Source organism: Mastomys coucha, unplaced genomic scaffold (genome assembly GCF_008632895.1).
Source record: "Mastomys coucha isolate ucsf_1 unplaced genomic scaffold, UCSF_Mcou_1 pScaffold14, whole genome shotgun sequence".
Taxonomy (NCBI): domain Eukaryota; kingdom Metazoa; phylum Chordata; class Mammalia; order Rodentia; family Muridae; genus Mastomys; species Mastomys coucha.
In genome coordinates, this window is record NW_022196896.1 from 86,106,142 (window position 1) to 86,129,952 (window position 23,811).

The 23,811-nt window shown below is 38.0% G+C and overlaps 1 protein-coding gene across 2 annotated transcripts in view; it reads left to right on the top strand.

Moving 5' to 3' along the window:
- Bmpr2 (bone morphogenetic protein receptor type 2) overlaps window positions 1–23,811 on the top strand; it is a 106,655-nt gene that overhangs the window by 70,631 nt on the left and 12,213 nt on the right. For both annotated transcript variants that reach the window (XM_031367634.1, XM_031367635.1), the window contains exons 6-11: window positions 895–1,125; window positions 2,944–3,058; window positions 7,311–7,471; window positions 8,355–8,502; window positions 14,037–14,173; window positions 22,631–22,803. In XM_031367634.1, the coding sequence (XP_031223494.1) occupies window positions 895–1,125; window positions 2,944–3,058; window positions 7,311–7,471; window positions 8,355–8,502; window positions 14,037–14,173; window positions 22,631–22,803 (965 nt within the window). The remainder of the gene's footprint in view (window positions 1–894; window positions 1,126–2,943; window positions 3,059–7,310; window positions 7,472–8,354; window positions 8,503–14,036; window positions 14,174–22,630; window positions 22,804–23,811) is intronic.

Sequence of the window (23,811 nt, forward strand, 5' to 3'; positions counted from 1 at the left end):
CCCCCCCCCAGACTCTTGCTAATTTCTAATGTTTGCTGGTTTTCAAAAAAAGATTTAATTTAATTTTAGTATTGTGTGTGTGTGTGTGTCTGCCTGCATGTGGTATGTACATATGAATACAGTTGTCTGTGGATACTAGAAAGGTGTGTTGAGTCTCCTGGAACTGGAGTTATAGCCATCTGCAGTGGGTGCTGGGAACCACACTTAGGTCCTCTGGAAGATTAGTATGCTCTCATCTCTAGCCCTGTGTGGTGATTTTTCTTACTTGTTTTTGTAAGCAGTTGACTTGGTTAGACACATACTACAAACATGTCCCTTGGGCAGAAGCTCAACTCTCAGTTCGGTTAGTCCATTTACCTAGAACCTGTTTCACGTGTTCACTGAATTCCCTGTTCTGGTTTCTCTTATGGAGGCACCTTCCTTCACTCTAGAAGCTCTGGTTGCCACAGATTACATCCTCTGGTTCAAAAGACCTTTTGTGCCATTTTTAGTTCCACTACTCAAAGCTGATTTGAGTCAGCTTTCAAGCAAAAACCCATAGAAATGGGTAGCTTGCCACATATGCATTCCTTTTTTCTGTGCCTCGATGCCTTAGACTCTAACTGCTTTTGCTTATTTTTCAGTGTGTCTAGGCCTTCTTGTTTACTTTTCATTTTGTCCAGAGTGTTAAGCTCTCATCAATCGGGAGATTAGTCAGGTAGGAGTTTCCTCAGTTAGACCAGACCCCAATAGTAGCTGCTTTTTGGTAACAAATAAACTGAAAGCAGAGTAGAATATATAGTGAGGAATTGTGTGTGTGTGTGTGTGTGGGGGGGTTGTTGTTGTTGTTGTTTTCATTTTAGTAAATTTAATTGTTCAATTTTAATATAAATTAATAATTTGCCTTTTTAACAGCTGATTGGACGGGGTCGATATGGAGCAGTATATAAAGGTTCTTTGGATGAGCGTCCAGTTGCTGTAAAAGTATTTTCTTTTGCAAACCGTCAGAATTTTATAAATGAAAAAAACATTTACAGAGTGCCTTTGATGGAACATGATAACATTGCTCGCTTCATAGTTGGAGATGAGAGGCTCACTGCAGATGGACGCATGGAGTATTTGCTTGTGATGGAGTATTATCCCAATGTAAGTTCTTTATAAAAAAGATCCTGCCATTTATTGTACCCTTGATCAGATCTTCACCATGTATTACAATGTTGCTTGTTTATAAACTTGTTATTAATGTTCTGCAATGAGATAAGAATTTTATGCCCAAATTTGAATCAAACATCACTCAGCCAAGTATCATGGCACATACCTGTAATCCTAGCACCTGTAACAAAGCTAAGGCAGGATTGTGAGTTAAGACCTGCCTGGACTATTATTCTAAGATCCTATTTTAAATAACAACAAAACACTAATAATTCTCTGCATTCATCTCTCACCTCTTCCTTCCTCCCATTCCTGTGTTATGCCCTCCCTTCCTTGCCTACCCTTTCTCCTTCCCTTCTTTCTCTCTTTCTTTTGCCAGAGCTTTTTCATCAGACTTACCAGCACTTTGTTTGACATTCATTCTTTTTTTGTTGTTTTTGTTTTTTGTTTTTTGTTTTTTTGAGACAGGGTTTCTCTATGTAGCCCTGGCTGTCCTGGAACTCACTCTGTAGACCAGGTGACATTCATTCTTGTGTAGCTCCTTGTCTCATCAGAAGCTTATTGTAATTTGTGGATGAGTACTTGGAGGTGAACAGGTACATACAGTCATCCCTTAGTGTTCTCAGGCAGTTGCTTCTAGTATACCTAACACACATACACACACACACACACACACACACACACACACACACACACACACACACACACACACACTGACGGAAGTTCAAGTCCATTATATAAAAGTCCATATAGCATTTCCATGTAATGCTTGCATATCATTTCTTGATTATACAGTATAAATGCCATGTTAATAGTTACTCACTGTTATACTGTTTAGAAAACAGTGACAAGAAAAATAATGTTATATACAGATACAGAGATAATCTTTGGGTTATTTGTTTGTTTTTCTTGACTTTATTGTAGAAGAAACCAGGGTCTGAACATACTAAGCAAGTACTTTTCCAGGTAGTTTACATCCCCATCCCCAAATACTTTAGATATAGTTGATTGAAATCTAGAATATGAAGCCTGCAGGTATAGAGGACTGACTGTACTAACTTACAAAAGCTATATATGTTCTATTTATAAATCATAACGATATTGAATGTAAAATTTGGTAAACAAAAAAATATTTTTTCAAGTTAATCAGATTGTCCAAAGAAGTGTTTAAAAGGAAATAATCGTCTATAATTTTAATATTTGAAACATAAAAATTGATAGTTAAGTTCCTTCTTTCCCCCGTTGTAGTTAGGATTAATATTGCTGCTTACTGGCTTGTTCATCCTGCTTTCTTGTTTTGGGGTTTGGGGTTGTTGGTATCATTTCTAGATTTGGCCTTTGTATGTAGTTCTTGCTGTCCTGGAACTCACTGTGCATACCAGATTAGTATCAAATTCACAGAGATGTGCCTGCTTCTGCCTAGGATTAAAGGTGGAACCAATGTGGGTGGCTTTTTTGTTATTGTTTGTTTTGGGATGTATGTGCGTTTTTATCCTGCTTTTTTTTTTTTTATAGAACCCAAGATCATCAGCCTCTAATCACTAATTAAGAAAATGCCCTAAAAGCTTGCCTATAGCCTAATCATGTGGAGGCATGACTATAGTTTGTGTCAGTTATATAAAACTAGCCAGCATCCTCTCTCTCTTCTTTTCTTTTCAAAAATACCATATCATTATCATTATATCTTCATGGAATCCTAGCCTGTGCAAATCCTACCTCACCTGTGCAAATCCTTCAGAAGGTTGCCTAACTTGCCTCTTCTTGTTGAAGCAAATTAGTTTCAATTTTTGATATCCTTTTTTCTTTATACAGGGATCTCTATGCAAATATCTGAGTCTTCATACAAGTGATTGGGTAAGCTCTTGCCGTCTGGCTCATTCTGTGACTAGAGGACTGGCTTATCTTCACACAGAATTACCACGTGGAGGTAAGATGAATGAAATTTTAATCATATTTTAAAAGAAAAATGATAATTTATACTGTTAAAAATTGAATATTTTAAGATTATAATTACTAATTAAAATATCCAGCATGAAGAAACATATTTGAGTGTAACAGAAAGAAATGCAAGATGGATCTCATTAAGAATTTGAAGATTTTCTTTCTAAAAGTATACTTATAGCCATTTTTAGAAAAATTTATTTGGAGGGAGTGTATCTCAGTGGTAGAATGCTTCGTTAGCATATATAAAGCCTTTGATCCCTAATATCATAAGACCAGACAAAAAAAATCCTAGAGGTTTTTTTAGACCTCTTGAAGTTTATTTGTGAACCTTAGGTTAATACTTTTCGCTAGGCTATTTTTTCCTTGTATTTGTTTTGTTTATGTGAACAAATAACAGAGTATTAGTTTTAATATTACATGGATTTTTATTTCATAAGCTGTAATACTCAAATATCCTTTTATAAATTAAGACTCTGCTAGCTAGAGTCAGGGAAGGGAGGAAACAACAGTGGCTTTAAGTATAAAGAAAAATTTTTTCTCATATACATATAAGAGTCGCAGGAGAGCCAAATGTGGTGGTGGCTCATGCCTTCATTCTCAGCAGTCAGGAGCAGCAGCTGGTGGATCTGAGTTTGAGGCCAGCTTAAGTTTACATGACAGGGTTCGGATGTACTAGGACTATATGGTGAGAACTATTTTTAAAAACTCTGGGGACTGGGCTGGAGAGATGGCTCAGCGGGTAAGAGCACCGACTGCTCTTCTGAAGGTCCTGAGTTCAAATCCCATCAACCACATGGTGGCTCACAACCACCTGTAATGAGATCTGACGCCCTCTTCTGGTGCATCTGAAGACAGCTACAATGTACTTATTTATAACAATAAATGTTTGGGCCGGAGCGAGCAGGGACTGAGCAAGCGGGGTTGACTGGAACGAGTGGAGTCTACCAGAGAGAGCCAGTGCAAGCAGAGGTCCTAAAAGTCAATTCCCAACAACCAGATGAAGGTTCACAACTGTCTGTACAGCTACAGTGTGTACTCATATACATAAAATGAATAAATAAATCTTTAAAAAACAACAAACTCTGGGGACCGAGTGAGATGGCACATACTGATAGTCCTCATACTCAGAAGGCTGAAGCAGGCTTGTTCACTGGTCCAGCTGCAATGTCTAGTGATTCTAAGCCAGCCTTGACGACATAATGAGACCTGGCTCCTAAAAGGAGGAAGAGGAGGAGGGAACAGCTAGAGAGAGGGTTGAGAGTATAGGCCAGTGGTAGAGTACTTGACGAGTGTGTGTGAGGCACTTGGCTTCAGTCCCCACTAACAATCAAAACCAGAACCTAAAGAGAGATCAAGGACTGCTTTGATAGAATGACTCACGGCCCCTTGGTTTTTCTCTGCCATCCTTTACATGTAGCTTTCATCTTCATGGTCATCTCATTGTCCATTGTGTTATATTCTAGGTAGCAGGGGGAAAAAAAGAGGGGCAAAGGAATTGTCCTTGTCCACTTCCAGAAGTTCCTGTCCTGTCCATATTAATCCACACGTACCCACTAGAGACCAAAAGTACACTTGTTTCGTCTTTGCTGAGTGAATTGCTCCTGAGACAGTGTTAGGTTCCATTTTTAAGTGAGAGTAGACAGCAGTCTTGGCCTAGTAGTCGAGCTGTATTATAGTCCCGATTGGAGCTACGGTTCCCCGCAGCTCTCATGTGCTCTTCACTGGCTGCCCGAAGCATCTGTTAGATCCCTTCTTTCTCACTTTGTTTCAGTGTGCACTCCAGCACAGGCTCCCTAAGTTAGCATGGCTGTAAAAAACGGTGCCTCTGCTTTCTCGGGTTGTTACTCCTGTACCACAGTTTGTCATTCTGTAACCTGTCACTGCTCTGTAGTCTTCCTGACCTCTTTAGTGAGGAGAACTTTAATGTATCCGTTTCTTACATCTTTGTTCCATTATATAAGAGCATGGATCATCTTTTCTAGCTGATGCTTCATATATAAATAATTTCTTCTGAATAATTTATTGGCTCATTTACTTGACATCTTTTCCTGAGTACAAGATTGACCTGTTATTGCCTGTGTCAGCAACTTGTGCTCTTGCTTCATTGTTTTAGCACATTAGCCATTGGACTGTGTTTCCTTACTTTTAAATATTATAACTCCTTTTGGAAGCTGGCTTAAAACAGAATTTAAAATATCATCCTAATTCCTCTTTCAGGTTTGCATGATTCAGCGAGATTTTAAATCAAATACTGGCTGAATATTTTTTTTTTTACCTAAACAAATCTGTTTTTCCCCAAACATTAGCTAGTGGTAGCACTAGCTTCTAAAAACTTTGTATATATTTGTATATATATTGCATATATATTTGAATTTTTAGTTTTACCCAATTACTTCAAAAATATTCCCAAGTATATTTTTCAAAATATTTAAAGTATCCTTTCAGGGTTGGGAGATGTTCAGTGTTAAAATGCTTCCTGAGCAAGCACGAAAGCCTGAGTTTAGCTCCTTAGAACCCGCACAGAGAGCTGGGCACTGTGGTGAGCATGTTACCTCAGTGCTGAAGAGCAGGGACACGAGGGTCGCCAGCCTAGCTAAAATGGCTTCGGGTTCAAGAAGAGACCATATGTCAACTTTACTTTAAGTTAGACTGACCTCTTTCCAGCGTCTGATCACTGTTTGTTTGCTTGTTTGAGACAGGGTCTCACTATGTAGCTCTGGCTTTTCTGGAACTCTCTATATAGACCAGGCTAGACTCAAAACTCAGAGTTCTCCCTGCCTCTTGATTCCAGAGTACAGGAAATAAAGATGGGTGCCATATGCCCCTGTCTCAAATAAATTGAGTGAAGAAGAGATTTTGGAAGACACCTGACCTCTGGCCTCCACACACCTACACAGGGAAGCATACACATATGCATACACTTACATACGCCATACCCGATTTTTATAACTTTTCTCTTTTATTATTGTTGCTCTCTCTCTCAAATGTATAAATACAACCTGCTATCCAGGTGCAGTGTTGTATGCCTTTAATCCGGAAGCAGGTGAATTTCTGTGAGTTTGCAGTCATCCTGGTCTACAGAGTAATTTCCATGACTTCTAGAGCTACATAGTAAGATCTTGTCTTGGAATAAAGAGAGATGGGGAAGTGGGGAGAGAGAAAGAAATGCATCCATGCATGCATGCTTCCCATTAAATCCATTCAGTGTTGCTCATGTGCATATAGGGCTGACTATTTTGTATTAGATAATCAATTAGGGGTGTACTCTGTAGGAGAACTGATTCTCTCTCAGAGGTCGTTAATTGCCTTTAGCTCCTTATCTAGGGATTGGGATGTGAGATTTCCCCATTTTTTGGGGCATATCAAATTGACATTGTCATTGTTCAGATTTCATGGGTGTGGCTTCCCTGTCCTGTATAGGAGACAGTCTCTTACCAGATGTCCTGGTCCTCTGGCTCTTGTGGTGTGTTCACCCCTTCTTGTGATGTTCTGAGTCTTAGTGTAGGTATTGTGTTGTACATATATCATATCAGTTGGAGCTAAACACGTCATGGTGAGTCGCTATTCATATTTTTACCAGTTGTGGCTTTCTGTAATGGTTTCTATCTGCTGTTTAAAAGGAAGCATCTTTGGTAGCTATACTTGTTTGTGGGTATAAGGATAAGTATTTAAAATATATTTAGAATGTAATTATTCTGGTTTAAGAAATTTGAGCCATAGTTTCTCAGTTGATACTTTTTCTGAATCAGCTAGCTAACTGTGTGTGTTTTACTTATATCAAATAATTCCTTTTGGTACTGCCTCCTTTTGTGCCTTAAAAATAAAGAGAAAGCCAGGCATGGTAGCACCAATCTGTAACTAAACCACTTTTGAGGTAGAGGCAGGACAATCAGGAGTTCAGCTATACAGAGGCCAGCCTGATTTTCGTGAAACCCTGTCTGAAAAAACTAGCCAATCAACCTACTAACCAACCAACTACAATAATGAACACAAAACCAAAAAAGAAAGAAATGAAGAGAAAAACAAGCTTGTACTAGAATTAGAACAGGATTAGAGAGGCGGGCCTTGACATCCAGCTTTCTTTTCTCCCCCCACCCCATTTTTTAGAAGATAACTAACAGGTGGAAGAAGCACTATCTTTGATTTACATGTATGTGGCTCCCCTTATCTGCATGTTAATTTAATCTCACTAGCTCTACTTATACATTAATAAGTATTTGAAATTATCCAAACAGATCATTATAAACCTGCAATTTCCCATCGAGATTTAAACAGCAGAAATGTCCTGGTAAAGAATGACGGCACGTGTGTTATCAGTGACTTTGGTTTATCCATGAGGCTAACTGGAAACAGGCTGGTGCGCCCAGGGGAAGAAGATAATGCGGCTATAAGTGAGGTGAGCCTGCAAGCATCACACTGGCATACCCTGAAATCATGACACAACAGTTATTCTTGTGTACTGTAACTTATGGCACTATTGTGAGTTAGAAAATTAGGAAATACCAAATACAAATATATAAAGATCCATGTAAGGTTATCAATTCATTTTGAAATTCTAGCTCGTTTGAACAAACATTATGAAGAAGTATCTTAGAATTGATTTTTTGTTGTTTATTTTAAAAGAGAACTTTATTAGATTGGCTTTTTGTTTTGTTTTGTTTTTGTTTGTTTGTGCTTTATTTTTTTGTTTTATTTTTTGAGACAGATTCTCTTTATATAGCCCAATTTGGCCTTGAACTTAACATTCTCCTCTGAAGGCTGAGATTTTAGGCATGTGCTACTAGACTCAGCCAGGAATTGACTTTTGAAGTAAGGTTACCAAATTTGAGATAGGACAGTCTACTCTCTGATTACATTGTAACATAATACAATGACCCTTTTCTCTGCTTTCATATACATAGATGTACATATACACACATATTTACAGTTTTTAAAAATATTAAATGATGTACATATTGCTTTGCAATTTTCTCACTGTGTTTGATGGTTTTTATTTTACATTATTGACTATACTGCAAAGGTGGGCAATGAGTTAGCACAGGAACAATTGCTTTCTTCTTTCTCATCAATGAGTAGGTTTTGCTAAAGCAGTTAATATTGTTTAATTACTAAGAAGGGAGAGATTGCTAAAGTACAGTATATAAAGGGCTCAGTGACCTGCTTAGGGCCTAATAGTATCATTTATAGGAGTACATTTTATATATGACCTTTGGTCTAATGTTTGCCCTTCAGGATATGTTGTGTTTTCTTTCTTTAAAGTACCACTTTTAATTGACCAGGTTGGAACAATTCGCTATATGGCACCAGAAGTGCTAGAAGGAGCTGTGAACCTGAGGGACTGTGAGTCAGCTCTGAAGCAAGTGGACATGTATGCGCTTGGACTGATCTACTGGGAGGTGTTTATGAGGTGCACAGACCTCTTCCCAGGTGAGAACTGCTGTTAGATTTATCCGTGTTTGAAGTGATACATTTGTACCCTCTTTCTCACTTGCATTCAACAATTCAGTTGGATACAATAATTTTTTTTCCTTTAAACCTTCAGTTCATTGCCATCTGAATATGTAATATTCAGAATAGAAATATCATTAACAGAACAAAGTAGATCAGAAAGTTTTTTGTTAAAAAATTACTCCAGGGGGGCTGGAGAGATAGCTCTGCAGATAAGAGTACTGGTTCGTCTTCTAGAGGTCATGAGTTCAGTTCCCAGCCACCATATAGTAGCTCACAACCATTTGTAGTGCCTCTTCTGGGTGATCACTCATATATATATATACATATAAGTAAGTAAAGAAGTACATAAATAAATAGCTCCAGGTTTTCATTGAGTTGTTTCACTCTGGTAATAAGTCTTCAGCCCTCACTCTTACTGGCCTTCTGCACTCACATACACGTAGCTACACACAGACACGCATACATATCCATATAATTAAAAGTAATAAAAATAAATGTTTTTAAAGTATATATTTAATAAATTAGAAGTTAATATTCTAGTGAGTTAATTAAGACATTTTTCTGAAAATAGCAACTAGGATTTTGGCACACCTTTTTTTTGTTTGTTTTTTTTGTTGTTGTTGTTGTTTTTTGTTTTTTGGTTTTTTGGTTTTCAAGACAGGGTTTCTCTGTTTAACCCTGGCTGTCCTGGAACTCACTCTGTAGACCAGGCTGGCCTCGAACTCAGAAATCTGCCTGCCTCTGCCTCTCAAGTGCTAGGATTAAAGGTGTGCGTCACCACTGCCCAGCAGGGTTTTTTTTTTTTTTTTAACATTTTAACATATAGTTTTAGAAGAATGTCTGAATTACTCCTTTATTAAGCATAATATAATCAGTAACTTGCTTTTATTTTATTTTATTAAAGATTTATATATTTTATGTATATGAGTACACCATTGCTCTCTTTAGACACACCAGAAGAGGGCATTGGATCCCATTACAGATGGTTGTGAGCCACCATGTGATTGCTGGGAATTGAACTCAGGACCTCTGGAAGAACAGTCAGTGCTCTTAACCACTGAGCCATCTCTCCAGCCCTGCTTTTATTTTATTTTGTTATGTTTTGTTTGTTGTTTAATTCAGGGTCTTACTGGATAGCCCTGATCTACTAATGTTCTCCATGTAGCCCAAGCCACTTTCTACCTTGTGCACTCACTCCCTATACTGCTTCCTCTTAAGTTCAACTTTTACAGACATGCACTCCACTCCCAGAGAGATGTGTGTGTGCATACTTATGTATATGCACACTTACGTGAAGGCCAGAGGTTCTCACCAGATGCCATTCTTAGTGACACTGCCAACAAGGCATACACCTCCTGACCCTTCTAATCCTATCAGAGAGTTCAATTCTCTGGTGACCAAGCATTTGGATATGAGTTTATGGAGGCCATTCTTACTCAAACCATCACAATGATTTTTAAATTTTATGAGTATTTTAACTTGTTTTTTGAGACAGTGTTTCTCTGTGTAGTCCTGGCAGATCTTAAATTTGTTCTCTATATCAGGCTGGCTTCAAACTCACAGACTGACCTACCTCTGCCTCCCAGATGCTAGGATTAAAGGCATGTATCACCACACTTGGCTTTAAGAATAATTTATTATCATTATTATTATTATCATTGCTTGATTAAGAAGAGCTTCCATTAAATAAAGAAGACAGAAACTATATGAAAAAGAATATGAGAAAAGTGTTAAGACAACACAAAATATACAGGGTACTTTTTAAACCTTTTAAAAGTTATGTATTTTTATTTTATGTATGTGAATGACTGTTTTGGATCCATGTATGTTTGTGCATCACATGAATACCTGGTGCCTATGGAAGCCAGAACAGGGTATCGGATCACCTGAAACTTGAGTTTCAGACAGTTGTGAACCCCCATGTGGGTTTAATGCCCTCTTCTGGACTTTGCAGTCACTGGGAACTGGACGCGCGCGCACACACACACACACACACAAAACATGTACCTTCAAGCAAGTGAAACCCTGAAACATATAAAATAAAATCTAAAAATAATTTTTAAAACCTAAAGAGTATTGTATAATAACTATAAAATTCTTAAGATTTTTTTGTTTATTTCAAAATGCAAAATATATTTTGAGGCTGAATGAAAACATGTAATGAAGGCTGATTCTATAAAGTATTTGTAAAATAATGAATTAAAGTATCTTAGCATGATTAAAAAGTAAAGTGCTACAGTGTTTAGATGAAGGACAAAAGAAAAAGACAAGAGAAAGAAAAGAAATAGAATAATGTCATTTGAAATGGGAACCAAAAATGACTCTGAAGTAGACACACACTTAACCAATCCAGAGGAGGGAAGAGGGAAGGCATGCTAAATGACAGGGTCAAATATTTGATCTCTTCTCAACAGCTTGAAAGCAAATGAGATTATAGGACTTCCCTTTAGCAATGCAATGACTATAAAGCTTTAAGAAAATCTGTTAAGGGTAGTATCTCCCATCATCATAGGAGATTAACATCTTTCCGAAGAGTATTAATAATGTTAGCTCCACATAAGTATCTATTGAAAAACTAGATTTAGAACTATAAATATTTGGTGGAATTTTTTTTATTTTTTATTTTTGGGGAGAGAGAGACAGAGAGAGAGAGAGAGAAAGAGAGAGAGAGAGAGATTGTGTGTGTATGCATGTACTTGTTTGTGTACATGCATGGGTTCGTGTACTTGTGGAAGCCAGAAGTCAACCTCGGGTATCATTCTTCAAAAGCCGTACTCATTTTTTGAAACAAGGTCTCTTTCTGTGGCTTGGGGCGTGCTGGTTCAGCTAAGCTGGCTGGCTGTGGAACCCCGGGAATCTGCCCAGCTCTGCCTCCCTTAGTGCTAGTACATATCCCAATGGTGGGCTTTTTAGATAGATGATAGCAGCCTAACTCATGTTTGCGTGGCAAGCAGTTTACAGGCTGAGCCATCTCCCAGCCTTTCTTCGCTAGTAGTTAATGTCAAAACTTGCATTTACACAAAAGCACACACTAACTTCTTATAGTAAGTTTTGAATGATATTAATAAAACAAGTAGATATTAATTTTTAGTTCTGTTAACCTAACGTTTTGTGGGAGGGGAAGCTAATAAATAACTGGGAAGTATATACATCATCATATGAGAGGCAGACCAGCTAGTAAAGTACAGTTTACAGGTAATTTGCATTAGAATTGATTGTGTAATATGAGGTAGGTTTCGGTTTCAAAGAAGAAAATGCTACAAGCCATCATCTTTAAATCTTTTAGTTTTGTCTTAGAGTTGAATGTTAATATTGATTCATTTTAATCTTAAAAATATGCAAAAATGTCACCTGTTTTTAAGTGCAATGCAGTAGTCTAATAACTTGGGCTTTGTTGAGTAGATTATAATCATTATACCTTTTAGAGCCGTGCAGTGAGATAAGGGACACAGACATACTACTTCACTGACAGGAAGATTGAAACACACAGGAGTTAAAGGACTTTCCCAAGGAAGAGATGAAGCCCAGATTAGAACCCGAATGTTCAAACTGCCATCACTTCTAATCTGTCTTGTTATTTTTGTACATTAGAGTGAGTGGTAGTGAGGAGCCAGGAAGACTGTAATTCTCTTGTGTTCTTTGCCAAGAGTCTTCTAGGCCAGTGGTTCTCAACCTGTGGGTTGTAACCCCTTTGGGAAATTTGTATCTCCAAAAATATTTACATTCTATTTTCTGTTTATAACAATAGCATACTTACAGTTTTGAAGTAGCAATGAAAATAAATTTATGGTTGGGTCACCACAGTGTGAGGAACTGTATTAAAGGACCACAGCATTAGGAAGGTTGAGAAGCACTGCTTTGGGCCATTGGATTTTTATGTATTAGTCTTAAGAAGCCTTCTGTGTGTCTCTGTGTGTTTATTAATACACTTTACCACATTTTGTAAAAGTCAGCCGTATTTCATTGTAAGCAGCTAATTGTGCTTATCGGTGACGTACACAGCTGTCAGATACTGAGACGATAGTGATGCATTAACATTCTAGATTTAAGGGGGCTGGTGAGATGGCTCAGCAGGGAAGAGCACCGACTGCTCTTCGGAAGGTCATGAGTTCAAATCCCAGCAACCACATAGTGGCTCACAACCACCCATAATGAGATCTGACGCCCTCATCTGGTGTGTCTGAAGACAGCTACAGTGTACTTACATATAATAAATAAATAAATCTTTAAAAAAAATTCTAGATTTAAATACTACTTCTTAAGAGGAAAATTAAACAGTAACATGCTCATTGCCATAAACAGTTTTATATAAGACTGACTTAGATCCCTGAGTTAGCTCATTTGGTATAGTGCCATGTAGCATGCACGAAGTCCTGAGTTTAGTCCTCAGTGCCACATAACCTTGGTGTGGTGGTGCATCCCTGTAATGCAAGCTCTTAGGAAATAACAGCAGGAGGATCTAGCTCAGAGCCATCCTTGGCTACATAAAGAATATAAGGCCAGCCTGGAATACATAAGATCTTATCTCCAAAAGCAAGCCAAAACTGAAAAATTGCAGTATTTGGTACATTCTGGCTGAACTAGAATAGAGCCAATAACCTGATAAGGTATGGTGATTATTCAGTCTTTCTCCTTAAATTTGGTTGCATATTATTGTACTAAATCCTGGAATTTTTTACTATCTTCTAATATGAGATTAGAGTTCAGTCATAATTTTAAATACTAAGTATTGTAATATTTCCCTCCTAAATTAAATATTAGACAAACTCATTTTAAAATACCTGTCTACCCTGAGATAGACATGAGCCTGGCATGTGCTTTTGAAACCTCAAGGTTTGAAACCCTTAGTGACAACACACCTCCTCCATCATGGGCATACCTCCTAATCCTTCCCAAACAGTTCCACTAATGGAGGATCTGGCATTCAACCCATAACATTGAGCTCCCTGGTAGGAAACTTACTTAAAAAGATACCAGACCAGGAAGTGGTGGCACACACTTTTAATCCCAGCACTTGGAAGGCAGGCAGATCTATGTGAATTTGTGACCAACCAAGTCTACAGAGTGAGTTCTAGGATAGGCAGGGCTATACGAGAAGCCTTGTCTTGAAAAAAACATAAAGGAATACAAAACAAAACAAAAGCTGTCCAGGGCTCTGGGTTAAAGTGTGTACTTAGCATGTTCATACTTAGTACTAAGTAAGTACTTAGTATATACTTAGCAAGGCCTTGAGTCTGATCCTCAATACTAAAGAATAAGTAAAATATCTGTATAGCATTGAAACTATTTTATCAATAAAATTTGAGACTTCTAAATATTCACAGTATATCAGATCAATAATAATGTCTCTGAAATTTGCATATGCTCGTGAAAGGTTTTAATGCATATGATTTCTATGCTATGATATCTAATATGCTATCTAATTCATATAATTTGATGTTAGAAATAGCTCTGCTGTTCTGTCCTCTAAGATAACTAGAATTCTCTCATTCTTTTCTATAAATACACAGGTGAATCTGTACCAGATTACCAGATGGCTTTTCAGACAGAAGTTGGAAATCATCCCACATTTGAGGATATGCAGGTTCTTGTGTCGAGAGAAAAGCAGAGACCCAAGTTCCCAGAAGCCTGGAAAGAAAATAGCCTGGTAAGAAAATGAGGATTTCTTACTAGAACTAGATGAGCAAAAACAGAAGCTGCTCAGCTTTGATTCACATCTGTCCCCCACCCCTGGTCTGAGACAAAAGAATTAAAATGTTCAAGCCCAGCCTGGGCTCCAATGTGAAGTACTGTCAGAGACAGGCTGGGTGATGTGCAGAGGTGAGTATATAACCAACTGGATCTAGGAAGTTCAATAACATAAAACCATGAGAATTGTGTTTATGTAAACATTTCCTATACAACACAACATTGAGCTTGGTGTCTTAGGAGCTACAGATATTATAGTGCTATAAGCTCTTGCCATTTGGGAAAGATTGTTTTTACCATCCAGCAGGACTCCCTGCTTCCTTGTCATCTTTTTTTTTTTCTCCCTGTTCTTTTTAGGTTCTACCCAGAAGCAACATTTTTTTTTAAATCTTATGTCTTTCTTTTACTTTCAGATAATTTTCTTTCTTTGCTGAAGTTCCACTTAAGTAACTATAGTACCATGTGTATTAGGTGCTAAACATTACAATCCTTGCATGTTTCAGAACATTCCATCTTGGTATCATACATGAGTAATAATCAGCACAGTAATGGTTTCAAAGAACGAAAATATCCCCCTGCCCTACAGTCTTCATAATGAAAATTTGGATGTAGTCCAATCTTACTCCATTTGCGGGCAGGGGAGTGTATGATAGGTGCACATTTTGGGGTCAAAGGACAGTTTGGCAGTCAGTTCTTGCCTTCTGCCTTGATGAGGCAGGGTCTCTCTTTTTATTTCTGCCACACTGCTTACTCCAGATTGCCTAGTCCCTGAGTTTCTAGTCTGTTCTGTCTCCATTGCCCATCTCGCAGTACAAGTGCTGGGATTATGCATACATGATACTTTGAATGGGTTCCAGTGACTGAACTCAGAACCCAGGTTGTCACGCTTGCCTGAATAGTGTTTTTACCTACCAGCCTATCTCACACAGATGTCCATTGCTTTCTGTTTTGTTTCTCTCTTGCGTGCTTTTTTTTTCCTTTTGAGATAAGATCTCAGTCAGCTCAGACTGCCCTCAAACCCCCTGCATAGGTGAGGATGGCTTTAAATGCCCCTTCCTTCTGCTTCTACCTTCACATAGTGGCTGACTCAGTTACTATTTTAGAGGTAAAGAGATACCATGATCAAGGCAACTTATAAAACATTTAATTGAGGGTTTGCTTAAGTTACAAAGTGTTAGTCCATGATCATCATGACAGGATGATCTTGGTAGCATGCAGGCAGGCATGGTGCTGGAGCATTAGGTGAAAGCTAATGCTAATCAGTAGTCAGCTATCAGAGAAAGTGAGAATGAGCCTGGCATATACTTTTGAAACCTCAAGGATTGAAGCACTCGGTGACAAAACACCTCCTCCATCAAGGGCACACCTCCTAATCCTTCCCAAACAGTTCCACTGACGGATGATCTGGCATTCAACCCACAACATTGGGATTATAGGAATGTACCACCACACTCAGTTTTTGTTTGTTTATTTGAAAGCTGTTAAGACTTATTTTGCCATAGCAGTTTTAAAATTTCACTTGGGTGTATGTTAGCATGGATCTTTTCACACGGTTCCCTCTGGGTATTGAATAGATTTTTCATTTTGAAAATTCAGGACTTTCCGCTATCAGAAGTTCTCCAGTGTTTCTTTAAAAATTACTTCTTTCCTTATAGTTCTTTGACCTTGAATTCTCATTAAACTAGTATTGAACTACCTGACACTTCAAATCTGAATTTCTTTCTTGTATTTTCCATCTTTTTGGTGGGGGCAGGGGGGTCTGGGAAATGGGGCTACATACTAACGATGTAACTGAGCATACTTTGAATCCTCACCTTCACCTCTGAAGTGTGTGCCACTGTGCTAACTATGTGGTGCTGACCTCTAATTCACAGTCTCATGTATGTTGACAATCTACCATCCGAGCTATACCTCCAGCTTCCATCTGGTTTTCATCGTTGCTCAGTGTTGCTCAGGACTTGCTCAGCTTTACCTTTTGAGTCCTTGGGTAATTTCTCACTAGTACTACTCTTATAGCAGTTATTTCTTCAGTATATATTTTTTAATTTTCTGGATGGCAGGATAGCTCATCAAGCCAAGGCCCTTGCCACCAAGCTTGATGACATATTTCAGTCCCTGGAATCCAGAGTGGACAGAGAACTGACTGACGCAGGTTATCCTCTGACTGCTATAATCACACCACAGCACATGCCATTCTCCCCAGTAAATGAATTTAAAAATCTTTATTTCAGCTTCTGTAATTATACTTATATTTCTATGAGACATCATAATTCCTCATATTTTTTAAGAAGATAGTAATGACTACTTCTAAAGGTATTCATTAGATTTTTATACTTAGTACAAATTAATTTTCTTAACTATAATTAAAGAAAAAACATGAAGAAATACAGTAATTTAAATCATTTCACTATATATTTTCACATTCCATTTACAGATTGTTTTAGTAGAATAGGTTATTTTCATTATTGCTATATCAGAGACTAGAGAGTCCCTGTATATTTCCATTTAGATATACTGAACTTTATCTTATTGGTCATCTTTGTTAATAGATTAATGTCAAAACAAGCTTGTGTTTCAAATAAGATTGCAATCTTTAAGTATATGACCATTAAAGAACTTCTTATTATGTTCATATACACACAATTGCCTCCATTTACAGTTTCTGCTGTGGGAACTTGGGCAGCTCCTTAAGAACCCCAGTAGCAGAGGGGAGGAGGATGAGTTGTACTTTACCAGGGTTCTCCAGAGCTGCTTGACCCCATGGGAGAATGTCTATGAGATTTCTGAAAATTTGTTAAAATAAATTGCAGTAATTGTAGTTTTTTGTTTTTTGTTTTTTTGTTTTTGTTTTTTTTTTTTGTTTTTTGTTTTTTGTTTTTTGTTTTTTTTTTTTTTTGAGTCAGGGTTTTTCTGTATAGCCCTGGCTGTCCTGGATCTCACTCTGTAGACCAGGCTGGCTTCCAACTCAGAAATCCACCTGCCTCTGCCTCCCAAGTGCTGGGATTAAAGGCATGGGATTAATAGACTATTATTAATAGTCTAATAGCCACCACTGCCCGGCTCTTTTGCCTGGCTCTTTTCATCTTCTTTAAATTGTTTGATTTCAACACAGCTAAGATGTATTTGAAGTATCTATTTGCAACCCTACTATTGTGGGATATGCAGCACATGCAGATTTACCTGAAAACTTTTTACTTCTAATTTGGATGAAATTGCTAAGTAAGGGATTTGTAATAGTTGGTTTACTTCCAACAAATCCATTTAAACCTGATAAGATACAGCTGGGGGTGGGGAAACAGTTTTACTGCAGTAACAATACAGTACAGGAGTTAGAGAGGAAGTAGATAGGTTATTAAAATGACTAAAGGTTTGTTAATTCTCTCTTAAAAAGGAATAGCTATTTAAAATACAGTTTATTAGCTCTTATAATTTTTTTTTTAAATTTTAGGGTGGAGAACCCCATTAAACTTTCTTATAGGGCATGTCTAATAGCAATGACCTCCCTAGATTTGCTATATCTGGGATTATCTTAATTTCTTTATTATTGAAGGATAATTTTATTTGATATATAATTTTTCTTTTTTTAAAGATTTATTTTATTTTATTTATTTTATGTGTATGAGTACACTGTAGCTGTACAGATGGCCATGAGCCATCATGTGTGTGGCTGCTGGGAATTGAACTCCAGCCTGCTCCCTCTGATACCCCCCACCCCCCCATCCCCGCTCAGGGCCTGCTCCGCCCTACTCATTCTGGCTCCTGCTCTTTCTGGCGTAATTCACTGTAGCTGTCTTCAGACGCACCAGAAGAGGGCATCAGATCTCATTATGGGTGGTTGTGAGCCACCATGTGGTTGCTGGGATCCGAACTCAGGACCTTCAGAAGAGTCAGTGCTCTTACCCGCTGAGCCATCATCTCACCAGCCCTATAATTTTTCTTAACAGTTGTTTTCTTGTTTAATTTTTTTATTAATGTATGAGTGTTCTTCTGCATATATATTTGCCTGCCTGAAGAGGGCATCAAATCCCCCTATAGATGGTTCTCCCTGTATGTATGCCTACAGGCCAGAAGAGGCACAAGATCCCATTACAGATGGTTGTGAGCCACCATGTGGTTGCTAGGAATTGAACTCAGGACCTTTGGAAGAGCAGTCAGTGCTCTTAACTGCTGAGCCATCTCACTAGCCCCGTAACAGTTGTTTAATATTTCATTGCTTTAAATATGTCATACTTGTCTGGCTTCCTTCCATGGTTTCCACTGAGAAATGGCTGTTGATATTATTGGATAATCTTTTTTAAAATTCCTCAGGATCTCTGTTTATTTTTGGTTTATGACACTTCAATTACAAGTTTTCTTATCATGAAGCTATAGGGTTCATGATTATATGCTTAATATGTTATCCTGCTTAATACTCATCAAGTTTCTTAAGTCTATGGATTCACTTATTTTGTTTAATTTGAGGAGTTTCAAACTACGTGTTCAAGTATTCCTCCTCTCCCTTTCTGCTCTGTTTGGAAGCCCTATTCTGAAATTGCAGCATGTTTGCTCCTGTTCTGAGACCCATGTCCATGTGCTTCCTGATCTCTGCTGCTTATTCTTTTGACTTCTGGCCTTAGAATCATTTTGTTTTCCATCTTCAAGTTAACAGGTTCTTTTTTCTGTCTGCTTATATCTGCTAGTAATCCACTCAAATACTGAAATTTTGTTACTGTTGTAAAGTATTATGTAAGTCTTTTAAAAATAATGTCTATCGCTGAGCAGTGGTGGTGCACCCTTTTAATCCCAGCACTTGGGAGGCAGAGGCAGGAGGATTGCTGAGTTCGAAGCCAGCCTAGTCTACAGTGTGAGTTCCAGGACAGCCAAGGCTACACAGAGAAACCCTGTCTCGGAAAAAAAAAAATGTCTATCTCTTATAGCTGCTCTGTTTATTAAAAACATTGCTTTCAGGCTGGAGAGATGACTCAGTGGTTAAGAGCACCGACTGCTCTTCCAGAAGTTCTGAGTTCAGTTCCCAGCAACCACATGGTGGCTCACAGCCATCTATAATGGGATCCGATGCCCTCTTCTGATGTGTCTGAAGACTGCTATAGTATACTCATATAAATAAAAAAATAAAAATAAAAATAATTATTTTTTTAAAATTACTTTCTTAGGGTAGAGAGTGCTAAAGAGAAGGTCAGCAGTTAAGAGCACTTCTGTACTTGCAGAGGACCTGGGATTAGTTTCCCAGAACCTACAGCAGAACAAAACTTCACAACATCAGCTCCAGGATGCCCAGTGCTGCCTTCTGGATCTGTAAGCACCACATGTACATGTACATGCAAACAAATACAAAGTAAATAAATAAACTCTTTAAAAATTGTTTTCTTATGTTTAGTTCTTTGTCCATTGTTTCCTTTGCTCTTTGAGCATATTTAAACCAGTTCACTTAAAAATCTAATATCTTGGCCGGGCGGTGGTGGCACATGTCTTTAATCCCAGCACTTGGGAGGCAGAGGCAGGCGGATTTCTGAGTTCGAGGCCAGCCTGGTCTGCAGAGTGAGTTCCAGGACAGCCAGAGCTACACAGAGAAACCCTGTGTCAGAAAACCAAAAAAAAAAGAAAAAAAAAATCAATGTCTTTACTTCCTCAATTTCTGTTAAAATTTTCTTTTACTATAAGTAGACAGCACATTCTTGTTTCTTCACATTCTTTTTTAATGTTTTGTTTGTTTTTAGGCAGGATCTCATCTATCCCAGGCTGGTCTCGAACTTACTCTAGGCTCAAGAATATCCTTGAGCCCCTGATCCTCCTGCCTTTCCCTCCCAAGTGCTAGAATTAAAAAGCATAACATTACACTTAGCTTCCTTTTAAATTCATTTTTTTTGAAACTGGACATTTGGTGCTTAATTAAGTCCCTAAAACCTAGATAAATAAATAAACATAATAAATAATAAAATAAGCAGCTGGGTGTAGTGGCGCACGTCTTTAATTCCAGCACTAGAGAGGCAGAGGCAGAGGCAGGTTGATCAGGTTGATCACTGAGTTTGAGCCCAGTTTGATCTACAGAGTGAATTCCAAGACAGCCAGGGCTACAGAGAAACTCTGTCTCAAAAAACTAAAAATAAATAAAATAATAAAAGTAAATAAATAAAAATAGACATTCTGAATGTTACAGTGACAAAAAAAATGCCATCTTAAGTGTTACATGATAAACAGATAAACATTCTGCATCTCATGACTGACTTGTATTAGGACCCTCCTTTAACATTTACCCAAGATTTTTAATGTTCTAGCATGGCCTTCAGCTCTAAGAAATACTAAACCTAAAGATCCTCGGTTACTGAAGTTTATGGTTTTCCCAGATGTTTCTGAGTTGTGACCTGCCAAGTACATGTACCTGGTTTCCCCTAGTATATATGGGAGCTTTCAAAACTCAGGACATAATTAAATTATTTTGTAGGTTTACACTTCAAATTTGTTTTTTGCAGAGGGCATGCTATTAGGAACATTTAAAATGTCACCAACAGTGCTAACAAGAATTTTAGCCTCATATAGGCTTATCTGATTAAAAAAACATGGAATATATATGTGTGTGTGTATGTGTGTATATGTATACATATATATACATATATATGTGTGTGTTATGTATTTACATGTACTAAAATGTTCTTATGAATTGAAGTTCTAGTTAAACTTGCTATTTTATATTGATATTGCTAAATCTGCAACCCTTAAGCTGTAGTATCTTTTTGAAGTAGAGGAAATGTAGATATTATAGTAAATGAAAGCTTTATTTGTGTGTGTGTGTGTGTGTGTGAGTGTGTTATTCATGGGTGTGAATATGTAATTACATGTATGTAGAAGCGTTGAGTTTGACATTGAGTGTCTTCTATCATTCTTTACCCTATATTGAGGCAGGATATGTGTTGAACATGGGGATTGGTGCTCTGGCTAGTCTGGCTGTTCACTTTGTCCTGGGATTCCCATCTTTGCCTCTAATGGCTCTGGGGTTGCAGGGAGGCTGCTTGGCCCACCCAGCTTTTGTGAGTCTGCATGTGTAATCTTCAGTCCTCATACTTATGTTTTGTCCAGTAACTCATCTGTCCAGCCCCAGCTAAAAACCTTGAAGCTAAAAATCCACAGATGGGCTGGAGAGAGGGCTCAGTGTTTAAGAGCACTGACTGCTCTTCCAGAGGTCCTGAGTTCAGTTCCTAGCAACTACATGATGGCTCATAGTCATCTATAGTGGGATCTGATGCCCTCTTCTGGCATGCAGGCGTACATGCAAATAGAGTACTCAGATACATAAAATAGATAAATCCAGAAACAAGTCTAAAGAGATTTCCTTCCTCCTTTTCCTTTTCCCTTTCCCTTTCCCTTCCTTTCCTTTCCTTTTCTCGTGTGTGTGTGTGTGTGTGTGTGTGTGTGTGTGTGTGTATGTGTGTATGTGTGTACATGTACAGAGAACAGCTCGTGGAGTCAGTTCTCTCCTTCTACTTTCTGGTTTTTTGTTTTTCAAGACAGGGTTTGATTTCTCTATGTAGTCTTGGCTGTCCTTGAGTTTACTTTGCAGACCAGGCTCCTCCAACTCACAGAGATCCACTCCTCTGCCTCCCATTGGATTAAAACCTTGGGCCACCAGACCCAGCATGTACGCACACGCACACACACACACTTGTATGAGGGTATTGGAACTAGAGTTACAGACAGTTGTGAGCTGCCATAAAGTTGCTGGGATGTGAACCCAGCTACTCTGGAAAAGCAGTCAGTGCTCTTAACTATTGAGCCATTTCTCTAGCCCATCTTTATTTGAATTCTGTTGATCAATCTTACATCACCCAGATTGTGCAGCAAATGAATCTGCTCTCTGAGCCACCTCACGCTGTTCCTTAAAACTGATTTTTGAAGTGTGATTAGTGGCTATTCACAACAGGGTTGTGAAATAACAATAGTGATGTAAATCCCAGGCTTTGAAGAAACACATTCAACTTAACCATAGTTGCTTGGCCCTTTGAGTAATTCTTCAAGGAGCTAACTTAAAACTTCCTTATTTACTTACTCTTTTGCTTTTAGGAATCCCTCACTTTTCACGTTTTTAGAAAAAGATTTTATTATATTTTTTAAAATATTAGTTTGGAGCCTAGCATGGTGGTTCACATCTTTATAATCCCAGCACTAGGAGACAGAGGCAGGAGGGTTTCAGAGTTCAGCACTAGCCTAGTCTCCAGAGCGCATTCCAGGACAGCCAGGGTTACACAGAGAAACCTTGTCTTGAAACAGACAAACCAAAAAGCCACACACACACACACACACACACACACACACACACACACACACACACACAAAACCTGATTTTCTTTGACATATTTTAAATTAAAAACCTGAATATAGTTTTTAAAAACAGCAATTGTCTGATATGTATTTTGTGCTGCAGGCAGTGAGGTCACTCAAGGAAACAATCGAAGACTGCTGGGACCAGGATGCAGAGGCCCGACTCACTGCACAGTGTGCGGAGGAGAGAATGGCTGAACTCATGATGATATGGGAGAGAAACAAGTCTGTGAGCCCAACGGTCAATCCAATGTCAACTGCCATGCAGAACGAACGGTGAGGTCCTGAGGGGTTTGCTGTCTATCTGAAGGTGTCGGCAACTGGGACCAAATAAAGGACAGGAATAAATGCTGACAAGCCAGCCTAATAGTGTGATTAAAGGTTATCATTTTCCTCTCAGTGTTCTCATTTTTTAAAGTGATTTATTTTTGACATTTTAATTATGTGGGTGTGGAAGCAGGGATGTGCAGATTAGTTAGGGTGAGATGAGATCCCCCAGAGCTAGGATTATAGGCAGTTTATGAGCTCTGGTGCTGTCAACTGAGTTCAGGTCCTCTTCAAGAAGAATGTATGCTCTTAAACACTGAGCCATCTCTGTGCCTTCCAGTATTTCCATTCTTATTCTGAAAATATTTATTTGTTATGAATATAAGACAGAATATCTATTTTTATATCTAAAGATCCAGGAAAAGAAATTAATCTTTATTACCTGGTCATAGTGACATACACCATTAGCATTCAGATCTCTGAGTTCAAGGCCAGCCTGGTATACAGAGTTCCAGCACAGCCAGAGTTACACAGAGAAACAGTGTCTTGAGAAAAACTAATTAATTAGTTAATCTTTATTAAAGTAACTTGCCTTTAATATTAAAGGTAAGGTATTTTCATAGTTGTAAAAAGTTTGTAACTACTTCTACTTCAGAGCTTGGGAGGCTGAGGCAAGAGGATTGCCACAAGTTCAAGGCCAGTTTAGACTATTTTATGAATTCCAGGTCAATCTGGGCTGCAGGTGAATACCTGGGCTCAAAGGTGAAAAGCCAAAACATCCCTATAATTTGGCACTTGTAAATAAATCACCTGTATTTCTTGGTTCTGTATTTGGGAATAAAAATAACAACTTTATTACTTTATGTAATAAATATTTAAAAGTTTCAGAAAGACACCCAGGAAAATAGTTCCAGGGGACATGTAGATAAAAGTATATTTTTCTTGAAAAATTGTTTTTTTCTATTTTCTATTCTCCTTTGTAAGAATTTTTTTTTTTTTTTTTTTTTTTTTTTTTTT